Consider the following 17,686-nt stretch of genomic DNA (forward strand, 5'->3'; position numbering starts at 1 on the left):
GGACACCTGCTTGACTGTCCTTGGTAGAGAGAGGTGGCAGTCCTGATGTCCCAATGTCTGTCAGTGCAAGTATGAGTCAGAAGAAACGAATGCCCTTGTTGTACACAGTCAGTAGCTTCCGTGAGAGAGGCTCTGCAGTACAGCCTGCTCTGCTGGGGTCTCCTAGCCTTAAGCAGCCAGACTGCCATGGCCCCTCTCCTCCCAAGGCTCTTCCTAAACAATCCCCTTCTGCAGGCACTTGGGCTTGTGGAAGAGAAGCCAGGCGAACAGGAGCATAGACACCAGCACGAGGGAGCACAGCACCATCAGCCCCACGTAGCTGCCATGGGAAAGAGGGGGCTCAGCAGGCTCCTCTGCAGGGATCATGTTGGTCAGGTTCAGCATGTAGCCCAGAGTCCAGCCTGCATCGCTGCCACCAATCTGAAATGGGAGAGCAGCAGAATCAGTGCAGGCAGGTGCAAGGGCTGCTTGCAGCATTGCTGGAGCAGTGACACTCTGGGGAAAAGAGGCCTGGCTGTGCAGCGGAGGTTGCAGTTAGCTGCTGGGGTAGAGCCCTCCCTGCCATGAAACACACCTTTCCAAGGAAGTGGATGGTTTGCCAATTCTTTTCAGTGAATTTGTAGCCATTTTCCAGGAGAGAGAGGATGTAGGCTCCAGAGAAGCAGTACTCACTCAGGTACTTTTCTTTTACATGGTGATACACTGTCTTCACCTAGAGAACAAGAAAGTCACCAAAGCTATTAAAAACAGCTTCTCACTGCTCCACCTTGTGCCTGAGAGTCCACTGCAAGTGCTGGGGGGATCTTCCCCATCTTGCTTTGGAAGTTACCCCCAGCTATTTATCCTACAGGAAAACATCAGCAGCTTTTGCCACCCTGAAGCCCCAACCCAATGCCCCAAGCACTGCTCACCTCATTCCAAGGCCGAGCACAGAAGCTCTCAATGGTGCTGGCCACTTTGTCCAGGGCAATGGGGCTTTGTTCACTGGTCAGGTTCAAAAAATTCATCACAAAGTAGAAAGCAGAAAAAGCCTGAAGGACAAAGAATATTTTAACCTGCCTAGGCCTCAGAAATGAGCAGAAAGTAGAAATCCTACAAAAGAAAATGGTTTTAATTGCAGATAGAGAAATATAAGAAGCAACATCTCTCATACAAAAGTAGGCATATTTTCAAGAGTGATGAATTTTGATGCACATCCCTCAGAGCTGATGAGAGCTAAGGACCCCAAAAGCAAAGTGGAGGTAGGAATTTCACTGGCTGCAGTATCCTGAAGTACTTCATAAATCTCTCTGCTCTATGCAATGGTGCCGGTGGCACATGGTGAATGCTGTTTGTTAATCCTATTTTAGCAACTGAATTGAGATGAGTGTGCAGTCAGTATCACCACAAACAGCAGAGGTGATGGTCTGAAAGGACTGTACACAGCCCCAACATATAATCTAAAGTCCAGAAAACCCATCTCTGACCATGGGCAATAGCTGATAGGTTGGGGACAGTTTATGAACAGGGCAAGGGAGTACTAAGAGTTCCCACAGAAAACCTCACACTGAAATCTTGCAGCTCTAGGACTGATGTTCTGTGTGCTGTCACACATGATGTGTGTTCAGAATATGCACTCTCTCCTTATCACATACGGGAAGGGGACAGGTGAGCTGGTGTCAGTGGTGCTTACACAGTCCTGGATGAATTTCAAATCTGGCATAACCACTGACCTTAGGAGACAAGGATTGCAGGAGCTGTGTGTCATGCATGGCCTGCAGCAGGCTCTCCTGCCTCTGGTGCTGGCCTCCAGGAAGGATTCCTTGAAAAATGAATCAGTAAATGGAGCACCCCAAGGAGATGTCTACAGGAGCCGGGTTAGAATGGGAAGAGTGCAGTACTGGTAGGCAAGTAGCTATAACAAGTGCTGTCTTCACAGCAAGTGCAGCACTACTCTTTTAGATACATGGTCAAAAAGTCTTCTTGTAAATGATTTCCTGACCCAGCAATGGAGAATGCACTCTGGTATTACTCTTGAGTTTCTACTGTTGTGATATTCTGGGTTACAGAGGGTTGAAGAATGTGAAGACTTACCCCAAAATCCCCTTGTAATGGAGGTAGGTATATCCCATTGAAGGAGCAACTGGAGTGAGGACAATTGGTTTTGTTAAAGAGTTTCTGGATGTTTCTCCGGCACTTTTGATAATCCCCCTCTCCCTGTATGAACAGCTGGCTGAAAGGGAATTGCTTTTTCTTGTCTGATGTACAGGGGTTCTTGAAGAGGTCACTTAGATTTATAGTCCTCTGATAGCCTTCGTGAAAGCATGGATCAAAGAGGGTGCTGTTCTCCGTGGTCTGCAAGCAAATTCAACCCAAGATGTTACACTTCACTCTACAGTAACACCCTAGGAAATAGCCACAGGGAAGGGTAGCCAAAGGGCACTTGACACAGTACATCACACCACTGGCTGTGATTAGGGAGATGTGTGTACTGCCACAGGCTCCCAGTAGGATCCTGGGCAAATTACTTTCATCTGCGCTTTGTGCAGCTGCTGTTGATTTGGGATTGTCAGGGCTGGTGAGACATCACCTCCCCTGAGTACTCCAGTTCAGCACAGTACACCTCCTACCCCAGGTCCAAGAATCAAAGCACCTCAGATTGGTAGTACTTTTGAAAATGCTGGCTGTCATCTCTTTGGCCATCTGCCCAGTCTTTATGGAAGATAATGACATTTCCCAAGTCCAGACTAATGGATGGGGCATTTATCTGGGACACATAAACTTTTACAGCACCAGTATGTCAAAGCCGGAAGGCTCCAGGATCTCTACTTGCCTGTAGGTCCCTGGCCAGTTTCTGTTGCAGAGCTTGGTCCTTCCCATAGCAGAGAAAGCTGTGTGTGTATACTTGGTAATCCTTGCCATAGAGACGGAAATAGAGCAGGTTCTCTGGGGACTCGTGAGAAAGTTCATTTGGTACAAAGGTAATTTGTGTTGAGGCTCCTCCAAGGTCTAGTGCTCCTGAAGTCTCACTTAGAGATTTCAGAGAAAGCAGAAATTTTGTCCAGCCAGACTTTTTGAAGGAAAAAAAAAAAGAAAGAAAAAAAAAAAAGAAGAAGTAAACCAGGTACGTCAGGTGTGGAGAAGGTTTATTTGGGAACAAAAAAAAAAAAGAGAAAGGCCTATGAGGAGAGAAGCAGGAGCACAGAACGCAGAAAAGGCAGACCTAGAGAAGTGCACAATATGGAAATTGGAACAAGCCACAAGAAAGATGCAGGCTTGGAAAAGTAGAAGATGGATAATGTCTGAGTGTTTGCAGGAAGACTAAGAATATGAAATCTAAGACAATCATTATGATAAAAAGCCCACACAATTTACTGTTTCAGCTCCCAGATGATTTATAAACTCAACAGTAAAGAGTCATTGTCGAACTTTCCAGGCACAGAAATGTTTTAGTTCAAGCAAAGTTTTATTTCAATGCTTTAAGTCTGAATACAGAGGTACATCCTGATACATAGTGGTATCAGGATGTACTCAGCAGTAATTGCTGAGGCAAGATGTGCAGTCTCCTGATCTCTGGTAAATGGCTTACAAGGGAGGACAGTGCCTATGACACCCTCCTGCAAGGCACAATTTGCAAAGCACTGCAAGCTGATGATTCAAATAGGGACTTGCCTTTGATACAGTACCTGCTTGAAATTACCCAGCAGATAGTTAATGGTGATCCATCCATAGGCTCCTTCTTCCTGACCAGTGATGATTCTGGCACCCTGGAAGTTGAAGGGAGCTGAGCGTAGCGTCTTCTCTACTGAGGACAAGACTTTGTCAGCTGCACTTTTATTCTCCAAGCTGGATGAATGGAAGAAAGGGTGAAGTGACTCTGGCTGACAGCTCTCTGCAGGCCACAAGTCCCCACCAAACATTAATTCATAGATTCACAGATTGCATTGGGCTGGAAGGGACCCTCAAAGGTCATCTTCCCCAACTTCCCTGCAGTGAGCAGGGACACCTCCAGCTAGATCAGGTTGCCCAGGGCCACAATGAGTCTGATCTTGAATGTCTCCAGGGATGGGGCCTCAACCACATCCCTGGGCAACCTGTTGCAGTATTTTACCGCTCTCACTGTAAAGAACTTCATCCTCATGTCCAACCTAAATCTACCCTGCTCCAATTTAAAACCACTGCCTCTTCTCCTTTTGCTACAAGCCCTTTTAAACAGTCCTTCCCTGGCCTTCCTGTAGGTCCCCTTCAGATATTGAAATGTAACTATAAGGTCTTCCTAGAGCCTTCTCCTCTCCAGGCTGAACAGGCCCAGCTCTTCCAGCCTGTCTTTATAGCAGAGGTGCTCCAGCCCTCTGATCATCTTTGTGGCTCTCCTCTGGACCTGCTCGATCAGATCCATGTCTCTCTTATGTTGGGGACCTCAGAGCTGGACACACACAGAGGTCTCACCAGAGCAGAGCAGAGTGGCAGAATCACCTCTCTCAACCTGCTGGCCTTGCTTCTTTTGATGTAGCCCAGGATGCAATTTGTCTTTTGGACTGCAAGTGCACATTGTTGGGTCATGTCCAGCTGCTCGTCCACCAGCACCCTCAAGTCCTTTTCTGCAGTTCTCAATTTCATTATCCCCCAACCTGGATTGATATTGAGGATTGCCCTGACCTAGGTGCAGGACCTTGCACTTTGCCTTATTGAACCTCATGAGATTCTCCTCAGCTCACCTCTCCAGCCTGCCCAGGTCCCTCTGGATGGCATCTTGTCCTTCAGTCTTGTCAACCACACCACTCACTTTGGTATCATCTGCAAATCTGCTGAGCATGCACTCAATCTCACTGTCTATATCATTGATGAAGCTGCTGAACAGCACTAGTCCCAGTACAGACACTTGGGGACACCACCTGTCATCAGTCTCCATTTGGACATTGAGCCATTGACTGCCAGCCTTTGTGTGTGATCATCTGTTCAATTCCTCATCCACTGGACAGTCCACCTATCCAATCCATATCTCTCCAACTTAGAGAAAAGGATGTTGTGGGGCACTGTGTAAAAAGCTGTCCACACTTATGACATCTGTTGGTCTTCCTTTGTTCACTGATAAAGTTATACCATCGCAGCAAGCCATTAGGCTGGTTGGGCAGGACTTGATGAAGCCATGCTGGCTGTCTTGATTCACCTCCCTGTTCTCCGTGTGTTCCATTATAGCTTCCAGGAGGATCTGTTCCATGATCCTCCCAGGCACAGAGGTGAGGCTGACAGGGTGCAATGTTTCCCTTCTTCCAGTCTCCAGGGACTTCTTCTGACTGCCAGGACTTTTCAAATATCATGGAGAGTGGCTTTGCAACTACGTGAGCCAATACCTTCAGAACTCTGGGATGCATCTCATCAGGTTCCATAGATTTATGTAAATTGAGGTTCCTGAGGTGGTCCTGAATTTGATCTTCCCTTACAGTTGGTCTGCATCTAGTGGTCCAGCAACTCAGAAGGGGGATGGAACAATATCTCCAGTAAAGACTGGGGCAAAAAAGTTGAGTACCTCAACCTTCTTGTCTGTTGACACCAGCTCTCCATTCTCATTTGCATTTGTGACAATCAGGTCCAATACTGCATTCCTTTGGGTAGGGCTGTCTAAGATCTGTCTCAGAAAGTTCTCATTGAGGCACCACAGGAGTCTCCTTGGTTGCCTACAGCTTGCCATGCTATTTTTCTAGCAGATGTCAGGGTAGTTAAAGTCCCCCAGCAGGACAAGAACCTGCAAGCATGAAGCCTGCTCTAGCTGGAGTAGGAAGGCTTCATCAGTGGGCTCCCTTTGATCAGGTGGCCTGTAGTAAACACTGAACACAAGGTTCCCTTTTCTGCCTTTGTCTTTAATTCTTATCCATAAGCTTTCGACCTGTTCATGGCATTCTTCAGGGATACTTCTTCACACTCTATCCATTTCCCAGCATAGGGGGCAGCACCTCCACCCCTCCTTCCTTGCCTGTCTGAAGCCATCAACAACCACTTACCATTAATTGTAATGGAATAGTCATTCATAGGGGTACATCCAGCTCTAACTGGCCATGGCCCTCTCTGTCACACCTTAACAGCACAGCTGCTACCTGCAGCTGACTCTGGTACCTGGAGCAGAAACCAGAGATCTTGTGTTTTCCTGGAGCATGTGCTCTGGTGCCTCTCACTATTTGCTATGACCATTACAGAAGAAATCCAAGCCCTCTGGTATCCCCAGGTGATATATACATAAGATCATCTCCCTGGCCCAGTCAGGCAAGAGGCCTAGGACACCCCCCCATGAAAATCACAAAACAGAATTAAAGCAGGATATAATTATAAAGTTACTTTAGTTCTGATGGTCTTAGGCTGAGTCCAGCTATGTGGGGAGTCACAGCATGGTTGGGCTCAAGAATCCTGGGCCAGGTCTAACACAAGGCTGGGGGGGAAATCTGAGAATCCCTTTGATTTGGAGGATGTCTGAGAAACACCTGAGCATCAGCCTGGGCACTACTATCCTGGTGTCTCTGTGCTGCATGGGGGTGCTGGGAATGACGGAAGGTTGGAGTGAGTAGAAATGGACCTGATGGGCAAGCAGGGGAAGTGCCCAGAGGGACCTGAGGCTCAGAGAGGCCAGTAGCAGAAGAAGGTATCTGGACAAAGTGTGAGCTGGCAGCATTTCCAAAGATTTTGCCCAGGAGGTCCCTACTGATCATCTATGGTGGTCTTAGGCACAGTACTGGAGGGGGAGGGAACAAGCCCTGCAGTACCTGAGAAGCCGCATGCCAGCAGTTGCTCCGAGGTAGACAGGTGTCTCTTGGTGCTGCTTCGAGGGAATCACCTCTTCTGCTTGTTGTAGGCACTGTGCCAGAGAGGGACCTGCCTTCTCTGTGGCATGGGAGTAACCTGAGATCCCAGGGCCTACAAGAAATAAGGACACTTCATTGCTCAAACCCCAAGCATAACCCCAGAGTACTATCATTAAACTGTATCACTATCACACACAGCAACATCAGACTCAGCCATCCCATTTCTGAGGAGTTTCAGAAATTCTGCAGCACCAACTAAGCATGATGCATGCAGGGACACAGGTCCCAGCATCTGCCATCCACTCTGTGTGATGCAGGCTGAACTACCAATGAGGGCTGCAGCGATACAGATCATTTGCTTAGTATGTCCTGAACATCTGCAGGCTCATCTCTGCTTCAGCTTGGGTGTACCCTGGATCTGTGCCTGAAAATGCCTGATCCTTCACTGTGCTGGGTCCTCTGGGGGAAGATGCTGTCATTTGTTTGTGTATTGTATGCTCACGCTACAGCAATGAGTGTTTTGCAGCTATGTTCTTTCATGATAACTCAAAGAAAAATTCATTGTCTCTCTTTGCCATGTGTCTCCTGGTGAATGGGCTGCTCCAGGAGCAGTGCCTGCATGGGCAGCAGTAAAGGCTGCTCTGTGTTTGCCCCAGGTTGCAGTGTGCTCAGCGTGCTGCTTGTGGTGCGGTATGCTGCAGCACCGAGCAGCTGTCACGGCAGCTTGATAATGTGTGGCTCTGCCCTGTGCTGCAGACAGGCCTGAAAAGACCCCAGCCAGGCTCTGACAACACCTCTCCTCCCTCAGAGTGCAGGAATCCACAATGGTTTACTCTATTCCTTGTCAGGAAGAAGTTCTTCACTATGAGGGTGGTGGAATAGTGGAACAGGTTGCCCAGGGAAGTGGTTGAGGCCTCTTCCCTGGAGATATTCAAGGTGAGGCTTGATGAGGCCCTGGGTAGCCTGATCTAGTTGGGGGGTGTCCCTTCTGACTGCAGGGAGGTTGGACTAGATGACCTTTGGAGGTCTCTTCCAGCCTGGATCATTCTATGATTCTACAGTTCTATGATTCTGGATTCGATGTGCATCCCTGGCTTCATTTACGCCTTCCTAATCTTATCTACATAGCAATTAAATAGAGCAAAAAATAAACCATGATATGCATAAGATGAGCAATGCTGGCCTGAAAGCCTTCCCCTCTCACTGCCTGACATTCATTGGCACTTCAGCAGGGTGTATGCAGGTGTTTTAAGTACATTCTTTGGCACAGTTATTTGCCAAAAGCACTTGCTTCCAGGCATCCTAAAACCAAAGGGAAAAACTGATCCAGCTTTTTTCCCAGGACTGTCAGGCATATATAGCCCTCATGGGAAGCAGTTGGTTATGCATTAGCTCACAGATGATGTAACACTGTTTTCACTATTGGCCTCTTCCTCCAGGTTTCTCCTCCCCCACCCTTGGGTTGCGTTATCTCTTCTTCATCCCATGCCCCTTGTACAGCTTCATTTTCTCCTCTTACCTTCAACTTTGCACACCTCCACCTGCTGCACCACCCCAGTGTCGTTCTCCTTCTCTGCTGGCCACTCGTACACATACAGGTTAGTGTGGGACGAGCCTGCATCCAGCACAATCCCATACTGTGGGCGAAACAGAGCCATCACTGCACCTGAGGCACCAAACCAGACACAGTGTGTGCCAGCCTCCATATGTGGGGGGAACTAGAAACGAACAGCCTATCTGGAAGATGTGGTGGGAACATGCTCTTCTCTGTAGTGCTTCAGTGCAAAGTTTGCATCAAAGGATACAAGAGCAGAGAAGCTGCAAAATTGGGACTGATTACTTAGGAGATGATCCCCTGTGAAGCCATACCTGTTTTTACCATGAAGATGTAAAATGAGATGTTGGGATGCACGGAGCCAGAAATAGTGGTTAGCCAGGCCCAGCAAGGGCAGCATAGTCCTGGAGCACTACAAACACCTAACCCCCCCAGCCTGACTTGTTTTCCTGTAAGTGTTCCAGCTGGAAATACCTTAATGTTCTTCGGAAGGGGCTTGTTTTGGGTCACTGCTACAGCAATTAAAGCAATTACAGCCAAAGTGGAGAGGAATCCCAGGATGAGTAGAATCTTTCTTGTCCAGGACATCTTTGGTTTGGTATCTGGGAACAGAGCAGAAAAAGGATGTTAGTATCCCAGCAGCCCATCTTACCTCACACCCCAAGGACCTTCAGGTCTGTTCCTGTGAAGCACCTCTTCATCCCTGCTCCCATCTCCTTTTCCATGTCCTCATACAGGACTTCGTAGAGGCAGAGCTCAGCCCTGGTGTCCTGCAGATCTGCTCTCATGGTCTGTGCCATATCTCCATGGGCTGTCCTGTGCTAGGGGCTGACAATAGAGGACTTCAAGATATAACTTATGGTTTGCCTGTCCTTAAGATCCTTGCAGGTGACTGAGCAACCATAGAGCAAAAGCACCTGTATGGGGCAAGCACCAACTTCTTCTACAGCTCTGCATTTGGTTTAGTAACATCTGAGAAGCTCAAAGAGCAGACTTTTAATATATCAACTGCTTAACTTTGTTGAACCCAAAGCTTTAATCCCGGGACATTTTGTCATAGTATGCTTTGTGCTTTAGATTTTTTACAATGTTTGTAACGAGTAACAACATCATCATTGCTTGCCATGCTTTTAGGAAATGTAAGGAAGGCTAAGGCTAACATGTCAGTATGTAGCAGTCAGTTCAGACAATGCCATCCTGCCCTTGGCAATGCTACATAGAAACTATGATCTGCACTCCACAGGGTAGTTAACAAATCTGTGGAGATTTTTGATACCACTTCTCACAAAATCAGTACATTCTGAACAGCCTGTATTTGCAGAATTGGCATAATATGGTTAAAAATCACACACTTTGCAGACCATATACCTGTCTGATTCCTTAGCTGTCATTGATACATTTGGTGTTTTCTGTCTAACAAATTAAGATTTTTATGGCTTAAAATACATGGATACCTTAGAATACTGTAAAAAAAAAGCCATTTATGACTGATGGAAATAATTCAAAACCAACATGGCATTTCAGTTTTGATGGTTACACTGAATATATGAATACCTGAATAGCTTAGTGGCTAGCGTGATGCTGTTTTTCATGGTTTCCTGCTTTGGACTCTCCTATGTGTATCCCATGGTAGAATCTCATTTCACAATCCAATTCTGGTATTGTTTAATAAAATATCATCTTACAACATGTAGCTCTGGAAAGGGTATCAGCAAAAGTATTTTCCAGATTTGTAATCTAGGCATAAATTCAACTTATAACCAATAAATAGCTTTGGCACTCCAGGGGCCATACCTGCTCCTTCTGCAACCCCAAATCAATTTCTACCTGCACCGATGCTCCACTGATTATCGTACCGCTCACGAGGGTAGTAATTTCTCTTCTCATTACAGAAAAACACTTTTGGAGAGGTTTAGAAGTACATTAGGGGTCATCCAGGGTGACAATACCTCTTGCATGCAACCACATCCAACTATCTTCATGCTCCAAGAAAGTAAGATGACTAAACCTGCCCTTCACTGACATGCCAGAACTGGAGTTCCATAGGTCATTCTGCAGCCCTCAGGTGATACTGAGTCAATGCTCAAAATCCATCTGGTACCCCAGGTCACACAAGCAAGTATGAAAAGTATTCAAGTTCTGAACAGGGTCATCTTCTAACCATTCTGGTTTCACATGAAAGGTGGTCCCAAGCCCCAGAACTATTATACAAAGTGTTAGCCAACCTTAAAAATGACCCCAAAACCTAGAGTTATTTTCAGAAGCTAGCCTAAGTGAAAAGAAGCAACACACCTCTGGAAATCTGTAACAAATAATCTCTTCCCACCTACCTAGAGAAAATGGAACCTAAGAAGTGCCAAGAGAACTTGTTTTGAAGATCTGGCAGGCAGGTCCATTGGAAAACTAATGCTGAGCTGGAACTCTACACTCATTGTGCTCATTTGTAAATCTGCTGAGGCTAACTGAAATTTGGAAGCTTGTTATGCTCACATTTTATGAGTGCTTGCTAGAGCAAGCATGCTTGCCAATATCTCCAAGAATGCAGCTTAAAAAAATAGTCTAGTGCACGTACCAGACAGTAGGAAACACAAATGCATTTTATACAGCCTTTTTCAAAACTCCCACAGAACTCAGGGCTGAAAGTGGTTAGAAACAGCAGAGCAGGACAGCTGGGAGACTTTTCTTCTTATTGGAGAGAGTAGTCGGCCTAGGTTAAAGTACTGAGCATGTGCATTGAACAAAAAGTATTATAAAACTAGAAAAATGAATAAAACTAGATGCTATAATGTAAAATTAACTGCCCAGTATAGATTCAAAGCTAGCATGCTTGGAAACTGAAACTACTGCTGACAGCTGCACAGCACATCCATATAGTTATTGCCACTCTAAGATCTTGCCTCGTGGCAGCCACTAAGAGCTTCACTGGGTGTTTACTGTCACAGGAACAAAGGATGGGTGACTTTGCATCAATTCTCAGATATTCAGACTTCCTGTTGTGATGGGTATTGTCTGTCTGCTGTACCTTTTCAGCAGCCACTCTCAAAGTAGCAGCATTAGCAGCAAAATAGGAACAGTTTCCTCACTGTAATGAGAAATAAACAGAGGTAGAAATGCCTTGTCTGTAGGTAGAGGCATAATTGTAATTGTCTTCATCCCACCTGCAGCCTGAGATTAGTCATTTTTTTTCCAAGGCACATTATGCGTTGGAACTGGCTGCCCAGGGAGATGGTGGAGTCACCATCCCTGCAGATGTTCAAAAACTGTATAGACATGGCACTTTGGGACATGGCTTTAAAGGTCATGGTGGTATTAGGCTGACAGTTGGTCTCAATGATCTTAGAGGTCTTTTCAAACCAAAATGATATCAGGTAGTGATAGGACTAGGGGGAAAGGAATAAAGCTGGAAGTGGGGAGATTCAGGCTGGACATGAGGAAGAAGTTCTTCACCATGAGAGTGGTGAGAGCCTGGAGTGGGTTGTCCAGGGAGGTGGTTGGGGCCCCACCCCTGGAGGTGTTTAAGGCCAGGCTGGATGAGGCTCTGGCCAGCCTGATCTAGTGTGAGGTGTCCCTACCTATGGCAGGGGGGTTGGAACTAGATGATCCTTGTGGTCCCTTCCAACCCTGACTGATTCGTTGATTATTTCCTCATTCTATGATTACTCCTGAACATGAAGTTTTGGATGAATTTTGGCTCACTATCATAAGCACTTTTCAGGACTCTGTAGGTTGTAGATAAGCAATTTCATTGCTGTATCCTATACCAGAGCACCCATCTGTGTGAATTATAACGCTACCAAGCAGCATTTTATTGAACTGTTTCATTTAGTGGTGGACTTGACACTGTTAACAGTTGGATTCAATCATGGGGATCTTTTCCAACCTTAATGATTCTATGGTTTTAAGAAAAGGCACAAAGTGATAAGCATCATTCAGAAGATAGCCTAGCAAAGCAATAACCTTCCAAACAATACTCAAAGTGTGTAGACTTGATTATTTTAAAAGTCCCCCCAAAAGCCCAACAAACAAATGACAACATTACAAATCCAGATACAGAATTCAATGTAGTTAAAATAAAACTCACCTGCCATGTGTCCCTAAATGTATATGAAGGAGTTCCCTTTTCTGCACATTTGGTTACCTCCATCAGCTTTAGCCATAATTGCAGGTTTTGCAGTGGCTAAAGAATTAACTTATTCCCTAGACTCCTCCAGCTCCTTTGCACCCCATGTTCATGTCACTGAATGTCATGCAAACACGCCTCAATATCCACCAAGTGGGGCAGTGCTTGACCCTCTAGCACCTCTGATTGCCATGCTCCAAGACTCATTTTTCACTAGCAGTTTTCCTCAGCTAAAGATTAAGTGCACATAATTTTCTGTCTCTCGTGCCCAACCAGGACCCAAACAGAAACAAATTTCTGCTCTTTCTCCCATACTTTCCACTCTAAGTGGTGATAAAAACATCTGATAAGGCCAAAAGTTGGCATATCAGTTACACTGCTTTTCTTCTTCCACACCACAAAGCTCAGAGCCACCTGATGCTGGAGTCCTGCTTGGCTGCACAGGCATTAAGCATTCTCCAGATGGTGAAGCACATTTCTAATTTTGGTCTCTTTGGTTTTTTGTAGGGGCTTCCACTGGTTCCATCCAGTGATTAATGCAGGTCCCAGAATATAAACAGATCTACTACCCTTTCTGTCTCTGAGTTAGCTATAAACAGAGAATGACATTGGCAGCTACTCCAGCTAACAACAGTTTTTCTGCAGAAACCCTGTTGCTCTTGGTGAATAAACCAAGAAGCACCACACTGCTATGGGAGGCAGCTCTGTGTGAAGGCAAGGAAGCAGGATTGTCCTCAGTGTCTTCCAGAGCCTCAAGACAAATGGGAAAATTGCTCCTCCAGCTGACATCATGCTAAGCCATTGGCAGCTCTGCACGCCAGGAGATGTCACTCACAACCAGGGCTGCCCACCATCCAACTCCTTTCTCACCAAACACGACTTTGCAACAAATGTTAAAAGGAATCAGGCAACCCGTCTGCAATAAAGAAAGGCTAAGGCTGGTTTAAGGACTGAAATTAGGATTGTCAGAAAAAAAGAGATGCTGTGCTCTGTTCGAAGAACCTCACTATGACTCATCAAGTCTAATGAAAACAATACTGTTGTAAATTCTGGCTTAGCACACCAGTTAAAGTTGATGCTTGCTCTTTCCTTTGGATACTCAGCCTTTTAAGAAAGGATCTCAAGAGGCTGTACTGCAAGGCCATCACTCTTCTATTGCACAGGTACCATGCTGACAGACAGTTCTCAACCCACCTCTGCATGGTCAGAAACGCTCTAATTTTCAGTCCTGATCTAACTATTGCTCAGTCTGTTCCCTCTGTCTTTGTTCTACCTCTGTCTCAAAACATCTGCAACTCTTAATCCTCCTGGATTTTTTTCTCATAATCCATGTATAAGCAATGATCCTTTCTGGATTTTTGTCTTTCCAGCCTTCTCCATCTACTTGAACAGTCCAGTATTCGCTCTCTGCATACAAAATGATCTGCTTTTATTTTTAAGCATTCTGAACAGAGCTGCACAGACTAGCCACAGAATAGTGTGCACAAACTAGGGTGCACAGTAATGTAGCAGGAGATGATACAGTCCCAGCCTAAATGAAGTGAGGTGGGGACCTGTAATACCATAGACACATGATCACTTACCATCACAGCTAGTGCTAAGTCAATCCAGCACTTCTACACAGTCCCAGCAAACCCACATTTGGTCACATTCAATTAAATTAGCCCTGGTATATGTTGTAAGCAAAGGGAGTTCCAAGACACATTGCCTGCTGCCCACGAGGCTTGGAGTGACGACAAGAGAATAAGAAGGCATCTTACGAATCCTGCCGATCAGCTGGCAGCTACCTCTCCTGCTTATCACCCACGTTGCTGCTACAGTCTGTTGGGAGTCTCTGCAATAACTGGCTTCCTAAATGCATGTCCAGCCTTTGGGGGAGAGCTGCTATATGCTCATGCAAATGGGAATATAATCTGTGGAGCTCCTGAGGCTAAACATATCAGAGAGACACAGCGCAGTGCCGAGACACCACTGAATTATGACCCATCAGAAAGGGACATAGGCATACTTGAAGACTGAGAAACCAGGAACAGTATGGATTGAAATGAGTCAGATGCCATCATATTTTTAAAGCAAGGAACAACTTGCCTGCCCAACTGCCATCCAAGAGCACAGGAGCCCATAGATGACGGGTGCCTGAATCCTTCAGCAGTATGAATGCATTTAGCACCTGCAGCCAGATCTGTGGTGCAGGGTGAGTAGCTTGGGCAGAAGGAGCATCTGTCATCTTGCAGACAAACATCTAGGTCAGCACAGAGGCCAGTAGGCAGAGAATCTGGCAATGCAGTCTATGCAAATGTACTAATTGCAGGAATTCATGTTTATAAAGTTCTACTGGCAGTCATGGCAGGGTTGGGAGCCATCAGTGCTGCTGTTCTTCAAGGTGGATAGAGGGGACACATACCCTCCTGCTGAGGGAAAGTAGGTTTTTGGTAGTCATGAAATTTATCAGGCTGAATTGCACACTTGGTGAGGTTGCTGGGCTTGCATCGGGTTTTGAGGCACACTATCTAAGAGGTACTCCTGTCTCCAGGCTCACTGCAACCAAATATCCGAGTCCATAAACACTAAGAAAAGCCACAGTGCTTCATTTATCACCCTTTACTGAAATTTTCTCTGTCCCCATCTGACTTCTTAGTCATTCTTCATCTGCCTCTTTCATTCAAACATGCTCTTGTCCTAGGAAGATTTTGCTGCAAAGTAATGTAAACCATCTGTTTCAGGCCAACATACTGGAAAAGTCTTTTCTTAGGCTGGCGAGAGGCTCAGGTTTGTCTTAGAATATACATACAAGCACATATACAGTAAGTGAATTGCTGTGGTTTAAGAGGTTTTATTTCAAAATGCCAGGGCAGGACACTGAACAGGTTAAAGCTAGAATTCAAGCTCTGGATCAGGATTTTACATCACTTCTTACAGCTGTTACATGGAACAGTGTGGTAGGAGCTGCTCCAAGTGTTAATTATTGATATGGCAAAGATCACGGCCTTAATACTGGTCTGATGTCTGGCCCATCTTGTGGTGCTACATAAAATTATAAATGCAGATTTATTAGATTATGTTTTTCCAGATTAAATGCTTATAAGTACTGAAGTACAAACACTTGAAATGTCAGTGAAACTGCTAATCCAAACAACATAATATGTTTGTTTTGCATACTGTCTTTCAGAGACATTTGATACTTTGAAATCACAAAACCCTGCATGGCTCAAACCCCAGCAGACTCCTATGGGTCTAGGCTAGGCAGCCCAGTAGAGAGTGCTTGAACTAGCTTGTGCCATATGCACACACACACACACACATATGCATGCACATGCCAGTGAGCTGGAAGATGGAGTAAAAACTGTGCCTATAATCTGTCATAACACCAAGTTGGGAGCACAAGCGCACTGACACATAGAGTTGGAATTCAAAATAAATTTGATAAATAAGGGAGAGCCCAGGGAAAACATCCAACTCACTTCAATCACAGGGCAAGAGAAAAGTCAACATTTAGAGAATAGCCATTGCTCAAAGACTGCATGGTGAGCGATTAGTTAAGTAGCACTTCCAGAGAAAATATTCTTGCAGCCATAGCAGTTTGCAGTACTCCTTCCTTCTATGTAATGCTGGTAAAGACTCCTATGAAGTTCTATGTCCAGTTTTAGATGTTGTCTATCAGGAAAGGTATAGACCACTTGAAGAAACTCCAGAAGAGAAGAAAAAGATCAGAAGTGTAAAAACTTGATCTCTGAGGAAAGATTGAAGGAATTGGGTTGTTTAGTTTAGAAAACAAAGGGAGGGAGGGAGATGTGTTAGCTGCCTGCAGACAAATGAAGTCTCTATCTGCCAGCGCTGTTGTAGCTGGGCTCCCAGCTCTGCCTCCTCAGTTTGGAAGCAGAGTTTGTGAAAAGAGGCCACTCATAGGCCACACTTAGCAAAGACCAAGGCAATGCACATGCTCTCCTTGTGGGATGCAGATGCATTCGAATAAATCTGTTCCCTTCTTCCCCCAACAAAGCTCCAGTTTGCATTCAGCCAGAATTCAGCCACAGCAATCGTCCTGCTATATTTTGTGGTGAGCTTGTAGCAAGGGGGGTGTTGGTCTGTTCTACCATTTAGCAAGTAACAGGACAAGAGGAAACAGCTTCAGGTTGCACCAGGGGAGGTTTAGGAAATATTTCTTCACTGAAAGGGTTGTCAGGCACTGGAACTGGCTGCCCTGAGTAGTTGTTGAATCACCATCCCTGAAGGTATTTAAAAGACAAACATGGTGCTTAGGTGTGGTTTAGCAGTGGACTTGGTAGTGTCAATTGTTGGGCTTGATGATCTTAAAAGTCTTTTACAGCCTAAATGATTCTACGACTCTATGATATGCCATTCATATCTACAACACTGCTGGGGTGGGAGCACCTCATGCTTTTGCTGCTTTTAGACTTGTGGCTGGGACATGGCCAACTGCACACAACACATTGAAGGAGCCCTGTTTTCCTGGAAAAAAGAAAAGCTGATGGCAATCCTGGAGAGCTGGCGGGTGCTAGAGGCTGCAAAAGCCGAGCGGCAGCAGCAAAATCCAGAGACAAAGGAGCAGCAGGCAGCACACAGGCCCCTTCGCGCCCTTCCGCAGCCACCCGCACAGGCGGCAGTGCCGCGGAAGAGCTTTGTGCTCCAGGCAGTCCCACGGCCCTGCTCGCTGCTGGCCCCGCAGCGTGGGTTTACTGCTGGAGGGCTGATGCCTGGAGGGTTCCAGGAAGGAGCCCCTGTTACCTGGACTGCCCTGCCAACACATCACCCATTCACCCTGCACACACTCTCTGTTAGAGACCTTCCCAGAGCACCCAGCAGTGCTGAAAGTGCTGCTCAGCCTTCTTGGCTGCTCTGTAAGGCACCCACCCCGCCTCCCATCCCTGCTTCATAGCCACTCTCCCTGTTATTATACACCATCCCCACTAAAGCTTTCCTGATACCTGGGATTTATATAGGGGAGATAGTCTTCTGGCTCACATCTCAGCAGTCAGTCAAAGATACTCAATATTCTCAAATACAACCAACAAGTGGCAGGATATTGTGGACACAATGACCTTTAGACAGTTAATTTTCAGATTTATATGATGTTTACTGGTTTCTAAGCCTATAGGCAATTTTTTACTCACTCATTTCTTTACGATTCATACATCAAAGAGGTTTTCAAATCAGAAGAAGCAACTGTTATCAGTTACATCAGTCTCCTACCAGGCAAGTTCTGGCATTAATTTCCTA

General features: G+C 45.9%; 1 protein-coding gene across 1 annotated transcript; it reads right to left on the reverse strand.

The window, feature by feature from the left end:
* Positions 1-204: 204 nt before the first annotated feature.
* Positions 205-12,485, reverse strand: ENTPD1 (ectonucleoside triphosphate diphosphohydrolase 1). The gene is made up of 11 exons (XM_054382373.1): positions 12,467-12,485; positions 8,803-8,930; positions 8,293-8,410; positions 6,735-6,885; positions 3,666-3,825; positions 3,481-3,483; positions 2,813-3,049; positions 2,074-2,334; positions 912-1,031; positions 575-712; positions 205-420 (listed from the first exon to the last, which is right to left on the reverse strand). The coding sequence occupies exons 1-11, from the start codon at positions 12,483-12,485 to the stop codon at positions 214-216; spliced, it is 1,542 nt and encodes a 513-aa protein (XP_054238348.1). The 3' UTR covers positions 205-213.
* Positions 12,486-17,686: the final 5,201 nt, after the last annotated feature.

This window comes from Indicator indicator, chromosome 7 (genome assembly GCF_027791375.1).
Source record: "Indicator indicator isolate 239-I01 chromosome 7, UM_Iind_1.1, whole genome shotgun sequence".
Lineage (NCBI taxonomy): Eukaryota > Metazoa > Chordata > Aves > Piciformes > Indicatoridae > Indicator > Indicator indicator.